At 40.2% G+C, this 22,244-nt stretch overlaps 1 protein-coding gene and 1 long non-coding RNA gene across 3 annotated transcripts in view; one reads left to right on the top strand and one right to left on the bottom strand.

The window, feature by feature from the left end:
- Positions 1-10,899, top strand: part of FAM186A (family with sequence similarity 186 member A) — a 40,147-nt gene extending 29,248 nt beyond the window's left edge. Inside the window, exons 8-10 of the mRNA XM_049884880.1 lie at positions 7,527-7,719; positions 9,491-9,642; positions 10,710-10,899. Coding sequence (XP_049740837.1) covers positions 7,527-7,719; positions 9,491-9,642; positions 10,710-10,899 — 535 coding nt within the window. The remainder of the gene's footprint in view (positions 1-7,526; positions 7,720-9,490; positions 9,643-10,709) is intronic.
- A 6,046-nt stretch (positions 10,900-16,945) lies between these two features.
- Positions 16,946-22,244, bottom strand: part of LOC126075415 (uncharacterized) — a 38,000-nt gene continuing 32,701 nt past the window's right edge. For both annotated transcript variants that reach the window (XR_007517203.1, XR_007517204.1), the window contains one exon: positions 16,946-18,405. This is a non-coding gene — a long non-coding RNA (uncharacterized LOC126075415). The remainder of the gene's footprint in view (positions 18,406-22,244) is intronic.

Here is a 22,244-nt window from a genome sequence, read left to right as displayed (position 1 = left end):
CAAGTCGATTCCGACTCATAGCGACCCCATATGAGATGAGTTATGAGTAAGAGCCTTTACACGAACAGATATATGCACACCCATGTTCATTGCAGCACTGTTTACAATAGCAAAAAGATGGAAGCAAACAAGTTACCTATCAAGGGATGAACGAATAAATTATGGTATATGGAATACTACCCATCGGTAAAGAACAATGATGAATCCGTGAAACATTTCATAACATGGAGGAATCTGGAAGGCATTATGCTGAGTGAAATTAGTCACTTGCAAAAGAACAAATATTGTATGAGGCCACTATTATAAGAACTCAAGAAATAGTTTAAACAGAGAAGAAAATATTCTTTGATGGTTATGAGAGTGGGGACGGAGGGAGGGAGAGGGGTACTCACTAATTAGATAGTACACAAGAACTATTTTAGGTGAAGGGAAAGACAACATGTAATACAGGAGAGGTCAGCACAACTGGACTAAAGCAAAAGCAAAGAAGTTTCTGAAATAAACTGAACACTTCGAAGGGTAGCGTAGCATGGGCGGGGTTTGGGGGCTATGGTTTGAGGGGACATCTAGGTCAATTAGCAAAATAAAATCTATTAAGAAAAGATTCTGCATCCCATTTTGGAGAGTGGCGTCTGGGGTCTTAAACGCTAGCAAGTGGCCATCTAAGATGCATCAATTGGCCTCAACCCACTGGGAGCAAAGGAAAATGAAGAACACCAAAGACACAAGGTATTTATAAGCCCAAGAGACAGAAAGGGCCACATAAACCAGAGACTACATCAGCTTGAGACCAGAACTAGATGGTGCCTGGCTACAAGTGATGGCTGCTCTGACAGGGAACGCAAAAGAGAACCCCTGAGGGAACAGGAGAGTGGTGGGATGCAGACCTCAAATTCTCGCACAAAGACCAGTCTGACTCAGACTGGAAGGACCCCAGAGGTCATGGTCCCCAGACCTTCTGTTAGCCCAAGACAGGAACCATTCCCAAAACCAACTCTTCAGACAGGGACTGGACTGGACTATAGGATAGAAAATGATGCTGGCGAGGAATTAGCTTCTCGGATCAAGTAGACACATAAGACTATGTTGGCAGCTCCTGTCTGGAGGGGAAATGAGAGGGCAGAGGGGGCCAGAAGCTGGCCGAATGGACACGAAAATAGAGAGTGGAGAGAATGAAGGAGTATATAAAATAAATTTTTTTTTTTATAGCAAGGTGTATATAAATTTTTGTATGAGAGGCTGACTTGATTTGTAAACTTTCACTTAAAGCACAATAAAAATAAAAAAAAAAAAGTTTGGAGTTACCAGATTTGATTTATCTTCTGATGGACATATATGTTGTTTTCCACAGTTTGCTATTATAAAAATAACTGCAATGAATAATCATGCATATGTGTCATTTCACATACGTGTGGGAGATACATTGAGAGTAAATTTCATGCAGAGGCATAAGTTAGGAAGAGACGGCATCCACCTAAAAGTTTTGAAGGAATATAAATGTAGGAATGGAATTACTACTCAAGATATTTCCTATTGTCTGGAAGGGACTCTATGCCAGGGTGATATTTTAACAGCTTAATTACTATTAAAGAAGGGTATTCATGTCAGGCAAGCTGGTGGAGCCTATAATAAAAAATAAAAGAGTAAAAACTGAGAGTAGCCCTTTGCCATCAAGTCAATTCCGACTCATAGTGAACCTTAGGACAGGGTCAAACTCCCCATAGGGTTTCCAAGGAGCAGCTGGTGGATCTGAACTGCTCACCTTTTGGTTAGCAGCTAAGCTCTTAGCCACTATGCCACCAGGGCTCCATAATAAAAAATAAAAGTAAAGACTGAAACTAAAGAAAACATAACTTTTGTAGGAGAATCAAACTTGTCTAATCTAGAATTCTTTGAGGAGACAATTGCGTGGACAGTGAGAAACTAAATGAAAATAATTACTTAAGGTTGACTCTGTATATGGAAACCCTGGTAGCAGCATAATGGTTAAGAGCTACAGCTGCTAACCAAAAGGTTGGCAATTTGAATCCACCAGGCACATATACATCCCACATGTCTGTCAGTTTGTTGTACTGTGGTGGCTTGCATGTAGCTATGATGCTGGAAGCTATGCCACCAGTATTTTAAATACCAGCAGGGTCACCCATGGTGGACAGGTTTCAGCTGAGCTTCCAGACTAAAAAAGACTAGGAAGAAAAACCTGGCAGTCTACTTCTGAAAAAGTTAGCCAGTGAAAATCTTATCAATGGCAGTGGAATATTGTCTGATATAGTGCCAGAATGAGCTCCTCAGGTGGGAAGGCACTCAAAATACAACTAGGGAAGAGCTGCTTCCTCAAAGCAGGGTTGACCTTAATGATGTGGATGGAGTCAAGTTTTCAGGATCTTCATTTGCTGAAGTATGAATCTAGGAAAATTGGAAATTGTCAAAAATGAAATGGAATTTATAAAGATTGATATCCTAGGCATTAGTGAGCTGAAATGCACTGGTATTGGCCATTTTGAATCAGACAATCATATGGTCTACTACACAGGGAATAACAAAGATCTATGCTAAAGTACAATGCTGTCAGTAAAAAAAAAAAAAACTCAAACCTGTTGACACCAAGTCGATTCTGACTCATGGTGACCCTATAAGACAGAGTAGAACTGCCCCATAGGGTTTCCAAGGAGAAGCTGGTGGATTTGAACTGCCGACCTTTTGGTTAGCAGCCGTAGTTCTTAACTACTAAGCCATGAGGGCTCCCTGTAAGTAATACGATAATATCTATATACCTACAAGGAAGAAGTTAATATGGCTGTTATTCAAATTTATGTACCAACCACTAAGGCCAAAGATGAAGAAACTAAAATTTTTACTGACTTCTGCAGCCTGAAATTGATCAAACATTCAATCAACATGCATTGATAATTTCTGGCAATTGGAATGTGAAAATTGGAAACAAAGAACAGTAGTTGGAAAATAGGGCCTTGGTGATAGAAATGATGCCAGAGATCACATGATAGAATTTTTCAAAACCAACAGCTTCTTCATTGCAGATACCTTTTTTCAACAACATAAACAGTGACGATACACGTGGACCTTACCAGATGAAATACACAGGAATCAAATGGACTTCATCCGTGGGAAGAGACAGTGGAAGAGCTCTGTACCATCATTTAGAACAAGGCCGGGGCTGACTGCAGAACAGACCATCAATTGCTCATATGCAGGTTCAAACTGAAACCGAAGAAAATTAGAACAAGTCCACGAGAGCCAAAGCAGGATCTTGAGTAGATCCCACCTGAATTTAGAGGCCATCTCAAGAATAGATTTGACTCATTGAACACTAATGACTTAAGACCAGACGAGTTGTGGAATGACAACAAGGACATCATACATGAAGAAAGAAAAAGGTCATTAAAAAGACAGTAAAGAAAGGAAAAGACAAAAATGGATGTCGGAAGAGACTCTGAAACTTGCTCTTGAACATACAGTAGCTAAAGCAAAAGGAAGAAATGATGAAGTAAAAAAGCTGAATGAAAGATTTCAAAAGGCGGCTCAAAGTAAAGTATTATAATGCAATGTGCAAAAACCTGGAGTTAGAAAACTAAAAAGGGAAGAACACACTCAGCATTTCCCTAGCTGAAAGAACTGAAGAAAAAATTCAAGCCTCAAGTTACAATATTGAAGGATTCTGCGGTCAGAATAATGAAGGACACAGAGAAGGATCAATAGAAGTTGGAAGGAATACACAGTCACTGTATCAAAAAAATTGACCAATGTTCAACCATTTTAGGTAGCATCTGATCCAAAACTGATGGTATTGAAAAAAAAAGTCCAAGCTCCACTGAAGGTATTGGCGAAAAACAAGTCTCTGGGAACTGACAGCGTACCAACTGAGATATTTCAACAAACAGATGCAGCACTGGAAGCACTCACTTGTCTATGCCAAGAAATTTGGAAGACAGCTACCTGGCCTACCAAATGGAATGGATCCATATTTGTGCCTATTACAAAGAAAGAAGATCCAACAGAATGCAGAAATTATCAAACAGTATCATTAATATCACACACAAGTAAAATTTTGCTGAAGAACATTCAAAAGTGGTTGCAGCAGGGAATTGCCAGAAATTCAAGCCGGATTCAGAAGAGGAATGACGGATATCATTGCTGATGTCAGATGGATCTTGGCTGAAAGCAGATAATACCAGAAAGATGTTTACCTGTGTCTTATTGACTATGCAAAAGCATTCAACTGTGTGGATCTTCACAAATTATGGATAACACTGTGAAGAATGGGAATTCCAGAACACTTAATTGTGCTCACGAGGAACCTATACATACACCAATAGGCAGTCATTTGAACAGAACAAGGGAATACTGCATGGTTTAAAATCAGGAAACGTATGCATCAGGGTTGTATCCTTTCACCAAACTTATTCACTCTGTATGCTAAGCAAATAACCCGAGAAGCCAGACTATATGCAGAAGAACTGGGTATCCGGATTGGAAGAAGACTCATTAACAGCCTGCGATATACAGATGAAACAACCTTGCTTGCTGATAGTGAAGAGGACTTGAAGCACTTACCCATGAAGATCAAAGACAGCATCCTTCAGTATGGATTACGCCGCAACATAAAGAAATAAAAAATCTTCACAACTGGATCAATAAGCAACATCATGATAAATGGAAAAAAGATTGAAGTTGTCAAGGATTTCATTTGCCTTGGCTCCACAATCAACACCCATGCAAACAACAGTCAAGAAATCAAAGGACACATTGCATTTGGAAAATCTGCTGCAAAAGGCCTCTTTAAAGTGTGAAAAAGCAAAGACGTCACTTTGAAGACTAAGATGTGCCTGACCCAAGCCATGGTGTTTTCAATCGCCTCATATGTATGGGAAAGCTGGACAATGAATAAGGAAGACCAAAGAAGAACTGATGTCTTTGGATTATGGTGTTGGCAAAGAATATTGAATATACCGTGGCCTACCAGAAGAAAGAACAAATCTGTCTTGGAAGAAGTACAGCTAGAATGTTCCTTAGAAGCAAGGATAGCAAGACTTTGTCTCACACACTTTGGACATGTTATCAAGAGGGACCAGTCCCTGAAGAAGGACTTCATGGTTGGTAAACAGCAAAAAAACAGAAGACCATCAAGAAGATGGATTGACAAAGTGGCTGCAACAATGGGCTCAAGCATGAGAATAATTGTGAGGATGGCGCAGGACTGGGCAGTGTTTCATTCTGTTGTACACAGCCTCTGTGAGTCAGAGCCGACCAGACATCACCTAACAACAACATGCATATACAGGGGATATAGAACATCTACAAAGAACAGAAACTTTAGACAGGGAATTTTAAAAAATAATGGGTACCCCAGTAGTTGCTATAGGACTGTTCAAATCGTTAAACTGAATTCGAAATTTTAACTTTTCCAAGTAGTGAAAAATGTGGGGAAAATCTCTAAAGACTGTGTGAATAAATGGAAAAATGGCAGAGAAGATTTGGTGTGACAAATGAAGCTATTAGAAATAGAAAATTCAGTAAATTAATACATTTAAGTACTAAATGATCCATATATACAGTAGGTTCTAAGCTATTAATTACAACCCATGAAAGAGACCAAAAAGTTATTCTCCCTCTCTCCTTCTCTCTCTCTCTATCCATGTATATAGAGCTCTGGTGGTGTAGTAGTTAAGAGCTAGAGCTGCTAACGAAAAGGTCAGCAGTTTGAGTCCACCAGCCGCTCCTTGAAAACCCTATGGCAACACTACTCTGTCCCATACCGTTGCTATGAATCAGAATCAACTCAATGGCAAAGGATTTGGGTTTATATATATATATGTGTGTGTGTGTGTATAAAATATGTATATTCAGAAAAGTAACTTCAATAGCTCCCCATTGCCTAAAAAAAAAAAAATCTGAACACCTTAACATGCCTTTTCAGGCTTTTTATAATCTATCCATTTCAATCTCATCTCCCACTATATTCTTTCACATACACGTAGTTCAAAGTCCCAGACTTTTATTTTATTGTCTTTGCTTATACTATCCCCTTAACCTGTAATACCTCATCCCCTTCTCCCCTGTTTTATTGCAAACACGTAGTTTTTGAACTTTAGTGACAATAAGATTTACTTGAGATTTTGTTTAAAATACAGATTCCTGAAGCTTAACAACAAGATTCTTACTCAAAAGATCTGGGGAAGCACTCTGGAATGTGTATTTTCTACAAACACTCCCAAATGATTTCAATTCAGGCGATAAGGGTCCACATTTTGAGAAATATTGGTATTGTGGAGAGGACAGCTGAGTTTGCTTCCCAAGTCTGCTATTTATTAATTACATGACTGCAGAAAAATTACTTACCTTCGCTGAGACTCCTTTTCTTCTCATAGAATGGAGTGGTAAAACTCTGTTTTTAAGAGGGTCAAATGTGGTGGTATATATTAAAGCATTTTCTAAACTGGGAAAATCAAAACAAAAACCAACCTGTTGCCATCTAGTCAATTCTGACTCATAGAGACCCTATAGGACAGAGTAGAACTGCCCCATAGGGTTTCCAAGAAGCACCTCGTGGATTCAAACTGCAGAACTTTTGCTTAGTGGCCAATCTCTTAACCACTACACCACCAGGGCTTCCCAAATCAGGTCAATTGGACTATTTTGTCCCCTACAGTAATTTTTATAATAGGCAAATATAAATTTTTTAATATATTGAAACAATAAAAATCGACATTCCTGTAACACTAACAAACTCTATGATACTCAGTGCCTTAGTCACTGGTGCTACTATAACAGAAATACCACAAGTGGGTAGCTTTAACAAATTTATTTTCTCACAGTTTTGGAGGCTAGAAGACCAAATTCAGAGTGTTGGCTCTAGGGGAAGGCTTTCATCTTTGTCGGCTCTGGAGGAAGGTCCTTGTCTCTTCAGCTTCTGCTTCCTGGTTCCTTGGAGATCTCCCTGTGTCTTGGCATCTATCTTATCCCATCTCTGCTTTTTAGCTTTCTTATTTAATCTCTTTTATATCTCAAAATAGATTGTCTCAAGATATACCCTACACTAATCCTGCCTCATTAACAGAGACAACCCATTCCCAAATGCGATTATAGCCACAGGTATAGAAGTTAGGATTTAAAACATGTATTTTGTGGGGACATAATTCAATCCATAACAGTCAGATAGATTTTGAAAGTTTAGTCATATAGCAAACCAGATTAAGGTCCAGTTAAGCAAGTCTCCCACTCTACCCCACCGCCTCTCTACTTACTAGGGATGAGAGGAGAACCAAAAGTAACTGATCACTGGTGGCATAGTAGTTAAGTGCTATGGCTGCTAACCAAGAGGTCAGCAGTTCAAATCTGCCAGGTGCTCCTTGGAAACTCTATGGGGCAGTTCTACTCTGTCCTACAGGGCTGCTATGAGCTGGAATTGGCTTGACAGCAGTGGGTTTGGCTTTTTTTTTGTTTCAGCCCAGGTTTGCTGAATTAGGGTTAATAACTATATCAATCTAATTCTTGTTCATTTTTTCAAGAAACAACATAATCAAACGATTACAAGCCATCCAAAACACTGGAAAAGGCTATGAGAGCCGAAACCTCTATATAATGCTGGGTAGAATTGATGACTACCAGAAAAAGGTGATGCAAGTCTGGACGGAGAAGCAGAAGTCTCTAGAGCAGAAACGGACTCAGTGCCTTAGGAAAATTCTGCATTTATTTAGTCAGGTGGGAACCATTCTTTTTCCCTACTGTGTTGTAAGAAAAATGAAAGCGGTAAGCTTTGAAAATTGCATTTACCTGTGAAACTCCTAAATTGACAGAGTGCAGGAGTACTGGCAGGACTTTCTAGATGAGAACAGGAGCGACTTCTAGAAATGTTCAACTCCTTCCTAATGATCCCACATCTACCAGCCTTTAGATATGTAACCTCTTGAAGTCATTGCTCTCCAACTGATTATTGGTGGTTAATTCTCTCCTCAAAACTATCAGGAAGTAACTTTTAATATCACACATTTACAGAAAGGAGGTAAGGGTTTAACTTGCTTATGTAGTACCAGGCATGGAATATCCCATTAAATACTAACATCTATTCATTGTTATAGTGGTTAAGTGCTACGACTGCCAACCAAAAGGTCAGCAGTTCAAATCCACCAGGTGTTCCTTAGAAACTCTATGGGTCAGGTCTACTCTGTCCTACAGGGTGGCTGTGAGTTGGAATCGACTTGACGGCAATGGCTTTGGTTTTGGTTTTTTATTATGTCCCAGAGCCTTTCTGAGATAGCCATCAATATGCTTTTGGGAGTGATAGCGACCTTCTAAAAGGTTGTAGAGTTGAGATTAGAGTTCTTTGCTCTGGGATTATGTTATCAGGCTAATAAATACCATGAGTTAGAGTCAAGAGGTACCAAGGCACGAAGAAAGAAGAGGAAAACGCAAAAGGGAGACAAGAGTAAACAAAAAAACCCACTGCTGTCAAATCGATTTCAACTCATAGCAACCCTATAGTTACACTGAATTGGGGGGGAGGGAAGGGTGGGGGTCAAGAGGTTGGCTCTCCTGCCAGGTTATCTGTGTTTAAATCAGCTCCACCACATACTAGCTAAGTGACCTTGGGCAAGCTACTTAAGTTTCCTGAGTCTCAGAGTCCCCATATGTAAGACAAGGATAGTGACAGTGTCTACTTCGTAAAAGTGTTGTAAATATCAAACGAGCTAACATATGAAAAGTGCTGAACAGTGCCTGGCATTAATGAATATTCACTAAATGCTAACGATCATTATGATTGCACAGTGCTTCACAGTTTTTAATTGCTTCCATATACATTATCTTATACCTTGGAAACTCTGTGGGGCAGTTCTACCCTGTCCTATAGGGTCGCTATTAGTCGGAATCGACTCGACGGCACTGGGTTTTGGGTATACAACTTTTACAACAGCCCTCTGTTATCATCCCCATTTTAGAAACGAGGAGAAAAAGGTAAAGATAAATGAAGTGGCTAACCCAAAGTCACAAAGCTAGAAAATGATAGGACTAGGTCTGGAGCAGAACCAAAGTTTATACATATATCATTATACATCATAGCTGTCACCTCCAAAATGTGTGTGTGTAGGGGGTGGGTGGAGCCTTGGTGGTGCAGTGGATAAGAGCTATGGCTGCTAACCAAAAGGTCAGCAGTTTGAATCCACCATCCACTCCACAGAAACCCTATGGGGCAGTTCTACTCTGTCCAATAGGGTCGCTGTGAGTCGGAATCGACTCGATGGCAAGGGGTTTGGTTTTTGGGTTTTGGGGTGGGTGGAAGATGGGCAAGGGTTGGAGGGAGGAGGAAAGAGGATGAAGGGGGAAGAGAAGGAGAGAGAGGATTTGCAAATCAATGGAAAAGAAGTATTTATAGTTTAGTCTAGGGCTAAACCATATGACTCTCCTAAAGTTTCCAGCTTTCTTTTCATGGTTTCCTTTTTCTGATTTAACTTTTTATCCTTTTTTTTTTTTCCAGCTCCGAGAGATGTATAAATTGAACCTCAGTCAACCTATCCCCTTGATCATCGATGAAAAGCAGATGCCTGCCTCTACTAAATTCATTCGCCACCCATACCTAGAGCTACTAACAAAAGAGAACAGAAAACCTGACACATTCAGGAAATTTAGGTACGTGACAAAAAGACTGACATTAAAGTTTTTTTGGATGATATGTATGACCTAATTTTTTTTTTTCCCTGTTCAAGAGCTTCCCTTTCCCACAGTTATGATATGGTCTGGTGAAGGATTTAAGAGAGTATTCATTTCCTTACCTAATTTAACCAGAGGCTTATTACATACGTTTCTACTTAAATATTCAACATCAGATTTTGAGTTCCTTTAAAAAAAAATGAAGCTGATGCTTTCTTAACAAACAAAAAAACCCATTGCCATCGAGTTGATTCTGACTCATAGCGATCCTATAGGACAGAGTAGAACTGCCCCATAGGGTTTTCCAAGGAGTGGCTGGTGGATTCAAACTGCTGGCTTTTTGATTAGTTCTTAACCACTGTACTACCAGGGCTCCAGGATTCTTCTTGCTAAGAAACAAATTATTTTACAAATACAAAATAAAGAAATCTAGAAGCATCAACTTCCTCCCACCCCTCCCCCCACCGCTTTTTTTTTTTTTTTTTTAAGAAAGTAGCAACTTTGGGAAGGAAAGGAAAAGATTGTAGGTAGGGAAAAGTAACCTGCATATAGCCTGGATTTTCCATGAAGCTAGGAAAGTAGTTCTTAAATGGATTACTTGGTGAAGTCATGGAAATGCAAATTGGTAACTATTTTAGCAAATTCTGCTTTTTCATCTATCTCTCAAAGTGCACATAGCTAATTCTCCTCAGTGGTGCCGAGGGAGGGCATTATAGGACATAAATCAAACCCAAACCCATTGCTGTTGAGTCGATTCAGACTCATGGCGACCCTATAGGACAGAGTAGAACTGCCCCATAGGGTTTCCAAGGCTATAACCTTACTGGAAGCTGACTGCCACATCTTTCCCCACAGAGTGGGTGGTGGGTTTGAACCGCTGACCTTTCAGTTAGCAGTCAAGTGCTTAACCACTGCACTACCAGGGTTCCTTGTTATAGGACAGGATGGTGGTAAAAGAAGAGGGGCAAATAAGATTTGTATATTTTGATTGGCTATAGAGCTCAGAAGAGTTTGGTGCTTCCAATTTATGCTCTCTGATTCTCTAGACAACAAAAGGACCATATGGAGGCCATCTGGAATGCTGATATTTCCACTTTGAGCTACCCAATAACGGAGAAGAAATCAATACATTCACTCTGGGCCCAGCTGGGTGGGTACCCAGATATTCCTAGGCTGCTCCAGTTAGATGTTCACTCTACCTTCAGAAAATCTCTTGCATCCATTCAATCACAGTAAGTTATGTACTGGAACACTCTGGTAATTCGGATTTTGGTCAAAAAAATTTTTTTCCAGTAGCTTGAAAGTGCTTGAAGGGAGGTTAGACTCATACCAGTCATAAAATTAAAAAAATACAGTTGCTGTAAATTCCAATTCATGGCAATCCCCTATGTGTCAGAGTAGAACTGTACAACGTAAAGGTTTTCAGTGGCTAATTTTTCAGAAGTAGATTGCCAGGCCTAGAAAGAGTCATAAAATGGTAAATTCAGCATTGGTCTTACAGTGTTTCTCTTCATAGTCCTGCAGATGACATTATTGAATAATGCAAAACAAAAAATAGTTATAACATCGGGAAACCTAATATAACACTAGATAGATCCATTTTGAATTCTACCCTTCTTGTTGTTGTTACATGCCACTGAGTTGGTTCTGACTCACAGTGACCCTATGTGCAACAAAACAAAACACTGCCCGGTCCTATGCCATCCTCATAATGATTACTGTGCTTGAGCCCCCTGTTGTAGCCATTGTGTCAATCAATCTCATTGAGGGTCTTCCTCCTTTTCACTGACTCTCTACCTTAGCCAGCATGATGTCCTTCTCCAGGGACTGGTCCCTCTGATAACATATTCAAAGTACATGAAACAAAATCTTGCCACCCTTAGTTCCAAGGAGTACTCTGGCTGCACTTCTTCCAATACAGACTTGTTCATTCTTCTGGTAGCCCACAGTACATTCAATATTCTTCACCAATACCATAATTCAAAGACATCAATCCTCCTTCAGTCTTCCTTATCCATTGTCCAGCTTTCCCAAGCATGTGAAACAACTGAAAACACTATGGCTTGGCTCAGGCTCACCTTAGTCCTTAAAGGGACATCTTTGCTTTTGAACGCTTTAAAGAGGTCTTTTGTAGCCGATTTTCTCAATGCAATGCATTGTTTGATTTCTTGACTGTTGCTTCCATGGGTGTTGATTGTGGATCCAAGTAAAATGAAATCCTTGACAACTTTGATCTTTTCTCCATTTATCATGATGTTACTTATTGGTCCAGTTGTGAGGATTTTTTGTTTTCTCTATGTTGCAGTGTAATCCATACTGAAGGTTTTTATCAGTAAGTGCTTCAAGTCCTTTTCCCTTTCAGCAAGCAAAGTTGTGTCATCTGCATATTGCAGGTTGTTTATGAGTTTTCCACCAATCCTGATGCCCGTTCTTCATGTAGTCCAGTTTCTCAGATTACATGCTCAGCATACAGATTGATTAAGTATGGTGAAAGGATACAATCTTCATACACATCTTTCCTGATTTTAAACCATGCAGAATCCCCTTGTTCTGTTTGAACTACTGCCTCTTCATCTATGGACAGGTTCCTTGTGAGCACAATTAAGTGTTCTGGAATTCCCATTCTTCACAGTGTTATCCATAATTTGTTATGATCCACATAGTCAAATGCCTTTGCATGATCAATAAAACACAGGTAAACATCTTTCTGGTATTCACTGCTTTAAGCCAAGGTACATCTGACATCAGCAATGATATCCTTCATTCCACATCCTCTTCTGAATCTGGCTTGAATTTCTGGCAGTTCCCTGTCGATGTACTGCTGCAACTGTTCTGGAATTATCTTCAGCAAAATTTTACTTCTGCGTGATATTAATGATACAAAAAAAAAAAACAAAAAACTCCCACTGCCATCAAGTCCATTCCGACTCATAGTGACCCTATAGGACAGAGTAGAACTGCCCCATAGAGTTTCCAAGGAGCACCTGGTGAATTCAAACTGCTGACCTTTTGGTTAGCAGCTGTAGCTCTTAACCACTGTGCCACCAGAGTTTCCATATTAATGATATTGTTCGATAATTTCTACATTCTGTTGATGAACTTTCTTTGGAGTGGACACAGATACGTATCCCTTCCAGCTGGTTGGTCAGGTAGCTGTCTTCCAAATTTCTTGGCATAGATAAGCAAACACCTCCAGCATTGCATCTGTTTGTTGAAACATCTCAATTGGTATTCCGTCAATTCCTGGAGCCTTGTTTTTCACCAATGCCTTCAGTGCAGCTTGGACTTCTTCCTTCAATATCGCCAGTTCTTGATCAGATAGATGCTACTTAAAATGATTGAACATTGACCGATTTTTTTGATACAGTGACTCTGTGTATTCCTTCCAACTTCTTTTGATGCTTTCTGTATCATTCAATATTTTGACCATAAAATCCTTTAATATTGCAGCTTGAGGCTTGAATTTTTTTTTTTTTTTTTCAGTTCTTTCAGCTTGAGAAATGCTAGATGAGTTCTTCCCTTTTTAGTTTTCTAACTACAGGTCTTTTCACATTTCATTATAATACTTGACATTGTCTTCCTGAGCCACCTTTTTAAATCTTCTGTTCAGCTTTTTTACTTCACCATTTCTTCCATTCGCTTTAGCTACTCTATGTTCAAGGGCAAGTTTCAGAGTCTCTTCTGACATCCATTTTGGTATTTCCTTTCTTTCTTGTCTTTTTAATGACCCTTTGTTTTCTTCAAGTATGATATCCTTGATGTCATTCCACAGCTCATCTGGTCATTGGTCATAGTGTTCAATGCATCCAATCTGTTCTTGAGATGGTGTTTAAATTCAGGTGTGATATACTCAAGGTTGCACTTTGGCTCCCTTGGACTTGTTTTAATTTTCTTCAGCATCAACTTGAACTTGCATACGAGCAAATAATCTGTTCTACAGTCGGCCCCTAGCCTTCTGACTGGTGATATAGAGCTTTTCCATTGTCTCTTTCCACAAACATAGTCGATTTGATTCCTGTGTTTTCTATCCAGTGAGGCCCATGTGTATAGTTGCTGATTATTGTTGAAAAAAAGGTATTTGCAATAAATAAGTTGGTCATCTTGCAAAATTCTATCATGCAATCTCCAGCATCATTTCTATCACCAAGGCCATATTTTCCACCTACCAATCCTTCTTCTTTGTTTCCCACTTTTGTATTCCAATCACCAGTAATTATCAATCCATCTTGATTGCATGTTTGATCAATTTCAGACTTCAGAAGTTGGTAAAAATCTTCAATTTCCTCATCTTCGGCATTAGACTTGGTGTGTAAATTTGAATAATAGTCATATTAACTGGTCTTCCTTGTAGGTAGATATTGTCTTATCAGTGACAGCATGCTACTTCAGGAGAGATCTTGAAATGTTCTTTTTGACGATGATTGTGACTCCATTCCTCTTCAAACTGTCATTCCTGGCATAGTAGATCACGACTATCTGATTCAAAATGTCCAATACCAGTACCTTTCAGCTCACTAGGATATCGATCTTTACGTATTCCATTTCGTTTTTGACGACTTCCAATTTCCTAGGCTTTTGCATTTGAGTAGTGCCATATCCTTGATCTCTTTCCTAATCTCTTGGAGAGCCCCGAATATTAGACTTTTGAATTCCCTATCAGGTTATTTCCAGTGGCTTTTCTTCTGCTGGAAGGTCAACTGGTGCTTTATTCTGGTCACTTACTGGAGCCATCTTGTCTATATATATATATATATATATATATATATATATATATATATATATATATATATATATATATATATATATATATATATACATATGTTTTGATATCATCTGCTGTCTCTGAGACATTCAGGTATTATTTTCTTTATTTATTGATGGTAAATTTGTTTTATTCTTTTTTGTTTGGTTTGGTTATGTCTGGGTGGGTGTGCCAGGCGTGCTTTGTTGCTTGCTTGTCTGTGAGCATGACAGTTCTCACCACCTTGTCCTGGTGTATAGGGCTGGTCATTCAGCTATGGTGCAGCAGGGCAGGTTCAGCAGAAAGGGAAGGGGTGGAGTTGGGTCATTTGTCTGCTGCATGAACTGGGCCAGGTGCTGCAGCAGTGCTGCTGTGGCCTGCGGGGGGGTGGGCCCGAGGAGGCAGGGAAGGGCCTGGGGTCTGGGCTGGGTCCCCTCAGGGCTGCTGTAGTCTGCGAGGGGGTCCCAAGCCAGTGGGGAAGGGCCTGGGGTCTGGGTTGGGTCCCCTCAGGGCCATGGTGGGCAGCAGGAAGGGTCCAGAACTGGTGGGAAGGGCCTGGGGTCTGGGTCGAATTCCCTGGGGGCCATAGCAGGTGGCGAGAGGGATTTGGAGCCAATGGGAAGGGGCCTGGGGTCCAGGCCAGGCCCCCTAGATGCCATGGTGGATGGCGGGGGGAGTGTGGAGATGGCAGGAAGGGGCATTGGGTCTGGGCCAGGTTCCCTGGGTGTCGCGGCAGGTGGCAAGAGGGGTCCAGAGCTGGTGAGAAGGGGTCTGGGGTCCCAGCTGGGTCCCTGGGTGCTGGGGTGGGTGGCAGGAGGGATCTGGAGCCAGTGGGAAGGGGCCTGGGGTCTGGGCCAGGTTCCCTTTGGGCTGTGGGTGGTGGGGCAGAGGAGAAAGGTGGGTGGGGGAAAGCAGGGACAGAGGGGGCTAGATGGAGGAGGGCAATAAGTCTGATTGGTACTCTGGTTCCCAGCAGTCAGAGCTGCTGCAATGGGGAGCTTATAACTGTTGCTCACCAGAGGGGTGGGGATTGTAGGAGCTTGCTCCTGTAGTTACTGGGTGAGAGAGTCTGGGCTTCTCCGCGAGTTGCAGCTAGAAAACGTGGTCTTACTTAATTAGCCCTGGGTGTGTCCGCTCCATACCTCTATCTCCTACTGGGAATTCCATGGAAGTGCCTTTCTGCATGCAGGGTTGTTAGCTTTATTCTAAGATGGCAATGTTGAGTCATGTCATTTGGTCATGAACCTCCACTCCATATCTCTATTCCTTCCCCATTTTCTATCAGTTTCTTCTCCTCAGTGACTTCTAATCTAATACTTTATCCCTTCATTTAAGGTTCAGGGCTCTAGGATTGACATCTGTTACCTGTTTTATTTGGTTTTTTGGGTCTTTGTTGTAGCAGGATGGCTTAGTGTGTCTGACTAGTCTACCATCTTGGCTCCACCTCGATTGGATGTGGTAGATTTTTAAAGCTGGCTCTTTCATGGGGGTACTTTGGTGAGTTCTTTGGAGAAGCCATCACTGGAGATCTCTCCTCTGCAGTTTTCTTGATCTAGGCAAATGCATTTATATTCCGACTGGTCATTTATATTTACTCCTTCCTCAGCCTCTTCGAATCCTGTGACATCTCCAGCTTCTCTCTGCTGAGGTATGTTTGCATATTTAGGCAACCCTCTTGGATCAACCTTCTTGGTCCAAGAAGAACCCATGCCATCTCTCTTGGGTAGATGTGTGTGTGTGGCCCACATTTAGTCTATGGAAAGCACTCAAGTTTTCTTTGTCTGAACAAACTCTGAGGTTGAAGCCTTATCCCAGGATAACAGGAGCCTCTTCTCTGCTTCTATAATCAGAGCATCTAGTCTGCCAGTCACATGCTTTTAGCTTTTTTCCAGGTGTGGACTCAAGTCCATGTTCATTGGGCCTCCAATCTGCAGGGGCCCAGATTAAGCTCTTAAAGTGAAGGAAGAGTAGATGCTCTTTCAAAATCCTCTTATTGACCATTTTATACCCTGAAAGTAAGAAGTTCAAGAGTTTTGTAACTGGCTCTCTGTCAATTATTTTGCAAATCCTGGTCTAGTACTTCTCTTTGGAATTTGGTATTTATTGTTAGGGCTGCCAGATATAGTAAATAATAATACAGGATGCCAGCTAAATTCAAATTTCAGATAAACAATTAATGATTCAGTATAAGTATGTTCCATGTAATATTATACTAAAAAATTACTCATTCTCTTATCTGAAATTTAAGTTTAACTGGGTGTCCTATATTTAAGCTGGCAACCTTTCCATTGTGCTTTACCAAAACTTCCATTTTGACATGCTATTGCACATGAAATACGTATTAGGAGTTTCTAACTTGGGGGAGTAGGTTAGGTGCCCAAAAAACTTTCAGAGTAGGAAAAGCCACGAACAGAGAAAAAAATTAAGACATTAAAGGAAATAAAGAGTTAGGGAAATTGAAGTTTTGAATATTTGCTAGCCCTGAGAAATATATTTTACATTCTCTAAAAATAGAACACAGTAAACTGAAAATATCGATTTTAAGACATCTTAAATTAGTAATAATGGGCACCATTTTTTTTTTTTATGATCAATTACTATTAACCATTCTCCCCACACTCCCTGCTTTTTTCTTACTAGGAAACATTGACAGTCTCATTCCCCCAAAGAGGACCGTGTTTATTTTACTTTGTGGTAGTTCAAATGCAAGCCAAGAAATTTTTTCTCTCTCTGGGTGTAGTTATTTCTGCTATCCTTTAGGTCTCAGCTTAAACAATGAATCCTTCCAAGATGCCTTCTTTGACCCTAGCACTTACCTTACTCTATGGGGCAGTTCTACTCTGTCCTATAGGGTCGCTTTGAGTCGGAATCGCCTCGACGGCACTGGGTATGGTACTGGGTAGCACTTACCAATCTGTTTTCCAATTGCCTCATTATGTACCCCCTGATTTTAGACAAGATGTTTTGGGGAAATTAGGTGTCTGTTGTGTTCACCTGCCTCTATTTTGTTCTGCCTGCTTTCCTTTCACAAATATTTATTGACTATTTACTGTGTGCCAGACGCTACCACTAGGCACTTGGATATAATACATGGGAAGAACCCAAGAGATCATACAAGGTGTGCAAAGACTCAGAGTATTTCTTCTTTTGCTTTATCTCCTAAAATACAAACTAACAACAAAAAATTCCCAACCCCCTAATTCCCTTTCTTCCTGTTTCTAGTAGGGGTAACTGAAAATTCAAGTGACTAGCATTGAGATTTCTCCCTTCTTCCTGCTTTGATGTGTATGTAATACTTGGAGCTACCACCATCTTTTGCAACCCTGAGGTGATATTCTTGAGAACAAAAAGACAATACACCAAAGATAGAAAGAAAAACCATGGGTCCTTGATGACATCATTGAGTTGTTAAAACAACTCTGACTACACCTGCCTCTGGGCTTCGTGTTAAGTGAGCAATAAATGGCCTTATGGTTTCTACCACTATTTATTAGTCAGATTCTGTGATTTATAGCCAAAAGTATTACTAATTTACTCAATGTAAAAATAGCACAGCAGAGGCTTCTGACCTCCTCCTCTAATTTCACAAGGGGGAAGGAGAATCAAGATCAGCAGCCCAAGGCTGATTCCTATGAGGTGGAGGTCCAAAATACCTCCTCTCTCCAATCTTTTCATCAGTTCTGACACCATCTGTCCCTCCCACTGCAGCTCTACTTCTCTGCTGGGTTCAATAATTCATTGCAATGGCCACACAGAACTCACAGACCATACTCACAGTTATAGGATTTGTTAGGAAAGTGACAGGTTACAATTCAGGTTCAGGAATGCTCAGGATACAGTTCTTGGATCCGGACATCCTCTTCTCAGCCACGCCCAGAGACAGGTTTTTCCCTGGCCCTCAACTCCTTGGCCTGGCCTGCTGCCCTGCTTGGGCAAGTGTTACAAAGCTCTTTTGTTGTTGTTGTTAGGTGCCATAGAGTCAGTTCCGATTCACAGCAACCCTATGTACAACAGAAAGAAACACTGCTCAGCCCTGTGCCATCCTCCCGATCGTTGTTACACTTGAGCCCATTGTTACAGCCAATGTATCAATGCATCTCATTGAGGGTCTTCCTCTTTCTCACTGACCCTCTACTTTACCAAGCATGATGTATTTCTCCAGGGACTTTTCCCTCCTGACAACATGTCCAAAGTATGTGAGATGACGTCTCACCATGCTTGCTTCTAAGGATGCTCTTTTAGCTCCACCAATACATGCCCAGAGGCACTCTACTCTTCCAGGAAGCCTTGGCCCAAGGCATTCAGCTCTCTCGCTCCGTGGGTCAGCACACCTAGTTCTGCTGCCTCTCCTGCCACTCTTTCTCTGCTGCCACTTCTCTCTGTCTTTCAGTGTTACAGCTCAGTCTCCTGGGTCCAGGAGCTTCTCAGCACAGGGATCCCAAGTCCAAAGGACTCAGTTTATACTTTTTCTCTCAGGAAAGCCTTTCTGATCTCCCCTATTGCCCTTAAGTGCCATTCCTCCAGTTTCCCATAATCTGCTAAACTTATTTCCCTAACACTGTATTTACCACATGTTTTATAATTGTTTATGCATCTATCTCTCCTTAGAATATAAACTCCTTGAGAAAAGGGAACTCTGTCCTATTTATCTTTGTATTCTCAGAGGTCTGGCACATTGCCTGGCCCAAGAGATATGCAAAAAAAAAAGTTCAAAGGTGAATGAATAAGTTTGTTTCTGTCCCCGAAGTGGTAATAATCAAAGTAGGGGGTGAGGAAATATTAAGGAATTACAAAAGATAATAACTATCAGAAGAATGGTTTTCAACAGGCTTCTCTTAAGGCAGGGGAAGATTGGGAAGTTGTAGCATGTGTGTTAGAATGTTTATTAAGTGAGGTAATAATACCTGATAAGTAGTAATAAGAACAGTAACACTTCATATTTGTATAGTGCTTTTTACAAATAGTCATTCTAGAGCATTTTAGAGACTAGGAAGCTAAGCAGAACTAGAATTTCAAGTAAGTTCTCCATACCACACTGTAGACATCTAAAACTTATCTTAAGTAAATGGTTTAAATATTTTTCTCCCATTGCAGTAAAGACCATCTGATGTGAAATATCTTACCAAGCGGTAGGCAAAGGTCAGGGTCGCTCACAATGATTGGATCTGTTGTTTCTTTCTTTGTCATTTATCCTGTTTCTCTGTCTTTCTTTATATGTCACACACAAGCACACACATACACGTATTGTCTTTTTTTTTTTTTGGCTTTTTTTACCATTCAAATCTTTGTTTAAAATACACGTAGAGAAAGCTGGCATGTAGTGTGACATGCCATAATCCTTTACCTCCTCAAAAGATGTCCCTGGCTCGGGGGTTGTACACCTGAAAACAAGTAAATGAGGAATTTAATGTTCAGGTGTTTGCATTGGCTGGTTAGAGCATGTTCCCTCAAAGGACACAAATATAAATCAGAAAGTTGGCTGGCAAATATAGAACCAGGGCAGAAGAAGCTACTTATATGTCATCAGTGGTTATAATTTGGATTCATCTCCCCTCTAAAAGACGTATTTGATAAACAACATGGATAGTTATGATGGCTGTGAGGCACACTAAAAAGATCCTCTCTGACCCAGGCTTCTTGTTTCCTTCCCTGTCTCTTGTTTCCACACTGACCGTCTGCTATTCTATTTAATTTTTTTCTTAAATAATTGAAATTTATTTTATCTTTTTAAAAAATGAAATTGACTTTCTGAGTATAATATGTACATATACATTCTTACAGTAAAATTTTCAGAAAATACAGAAAGCATAAGAAATATGAAAAAGTGGGTTAAAAAAATCTTTTCTGACCCCAACCATTAAGGAGTAATACCACTGCTAATATTTTGGTATCTAAAACTCAAAAAAATTCTACACACTTATTTTTTTGTTGCAAAAAATGGGCTCATGTTAGCCATATTGTTTTTTAGTCTGCTTTGTTTTTCACTTAAAAATACATCTTTGAAATGTGTCTATATTAATAAGTATAGATCTACATCACCATTTTAATTGGCTGCACGATATTCACCATATAGATGTATCATAATTTATTGAACTGTTCTTCTATTGACAGAAATTGGGGTATTCTTCAACGTTACAAACAACGCTGCACCAAATATCTTCGCACAAGTTTGTATATTTATGTGATTATTTCCCTATGGAAAATTCCATTAAAATTATATATAGTTTCTTCCAATGGCAAAAGTAATGTATGTTCACTGCAGAGAATTTGGAAAATACAGACAAGCCCATCCCCAGAAACAACAACCACTGTCAATATTTAAGCCATGTTTTTTTTTTTTATAACTTAGGTACATGAATACTATCTAATCAGCTATTGCCAAGCCTTGGAAACATTCTGCCTCTTTAAGGTGGCTTTTATGAATTACATACTGACGTTACTAGTTTAATATTCTAGGTTCTGGAGACACCTTTGTTTTCCCTAAGAATCACCTATATTCCCACAAATGTGTTTAAAAGCAATTTGTAATAAGATTCATTTTCTTGTCTTGCTTCCAGGTTTAAGAAGATTCCCAAGTGACTGTAAAATTAAACACAAGCATGTTGAAAGTAAATTTCAATAAGTTTCAGTAAAATGTCTATTTTGCTATCTTTCATGTATATACATTGACTTGTCTATCCTTTGCTTTTATATTCTGCCTGTAGTTCTTCAGGTTGAACACCTCCATTTACAGACTACTACTATGACCACTCAAGAAAGAATAACTTCCATTCTAGATTACTGGAATCACAAAAGTGCAACAAACGCTGGGATAGGCTGAGTCATAGAAGGGACATCATCATGACCCCTGCCTGACATGGATGGTAAAGTGGCAGTCTACCTCCCCCAACCGCACCCACGAATGCGTCAGAAGAAATGAATGGATGTAAAGAAGGAAAATAAAAACCAGGAGAAACCTCTGGAGAGTCAAGAGGAGATTATGAGTTGGTAAAGAAGGGAAATAGTAGCCCTGAGCAGAGGAGGGCCAGGTTCTAAAACATGGAGTAGGGGGTAGATTTGGGGAGAACGCTTGAGTTGGGCTCTTCTCTACCTACCACATTGCCCAGAGTAGATCACTGCCTCCCCCGTGAATGTACTGCAATACCGAAAACCAGGAGTGTCAAATCAGCACTTCAGAGGTTGCTGTCGAGTTGATTTCAACTCATAGTGATCCATAGGACAGCACAGAACTGCCCCATAGTGTTTTCAATGCTGCAGTCTTTATAGAAAAGATTAAATTTTGGAAGCAGACTGCCACGTCTTTCTCCTGCAGAGTGGCTAATGGGTTTAAACCAACGACCTTTCGGTTAGCAGCCAAATGCTTAACTGTTGCGCCACCAGGGCTCCTTACAATTGGGATAAAGATACAGGGTAAAAATCAGTAAGTGTTGGCTCAACCAACCAGCATCTAAGGGTTTTCTCCTGCCTTCTTCCTCTAGGTCTTCTTTTCATCCAGAAGGATAGACAGTCTTAGAAAGGAACAAAGCTTTGGGTAAGGTAGAGGGAGATTCCTTAAGAGGCAAAGCCCTTTGATGAGAGCAACACAAATGGTATAACCTAAGGCCTAGGGTTTGATTCCTCTTACCTCTTTCCTAATCCATTACCCACCTAGAAAGCTGATACCCATGAAAGGAAATAAGCTCACAGGTAAAAATGACTAGACATGTGATTAATTTATTTGATATAAAAGAAAGGCAATAAATTGAATAACCTATTCTAGATGATGAGAATTAATGGAAGCCAAATAAACTGCCCCAAAGAGATAAAAGAACCAAATAGGATTATTGGATATGGAAAACAA

This window comes from Elephas maximus, chromosome 4 (genome assembly GCF_024166365.1).
Source record: "Elephas maximus indicus isolate mEleMax1 chromosome 4, mEleMax1 primary haplotype, whole genome shotgun sequence".
Classification (NCBI taxonomy): domain Eukaryota; kingdom Metazoa; phylum Chordata; class Mammalia; order Proboscidea; family Elephantidae; genus Elephas; species Elephas maximus.
The sequence above is the reverse complement of the archived record's forward strand: the minus strand, read 5'-3'. Positions and strand labels throughout refer to the sequence as shown.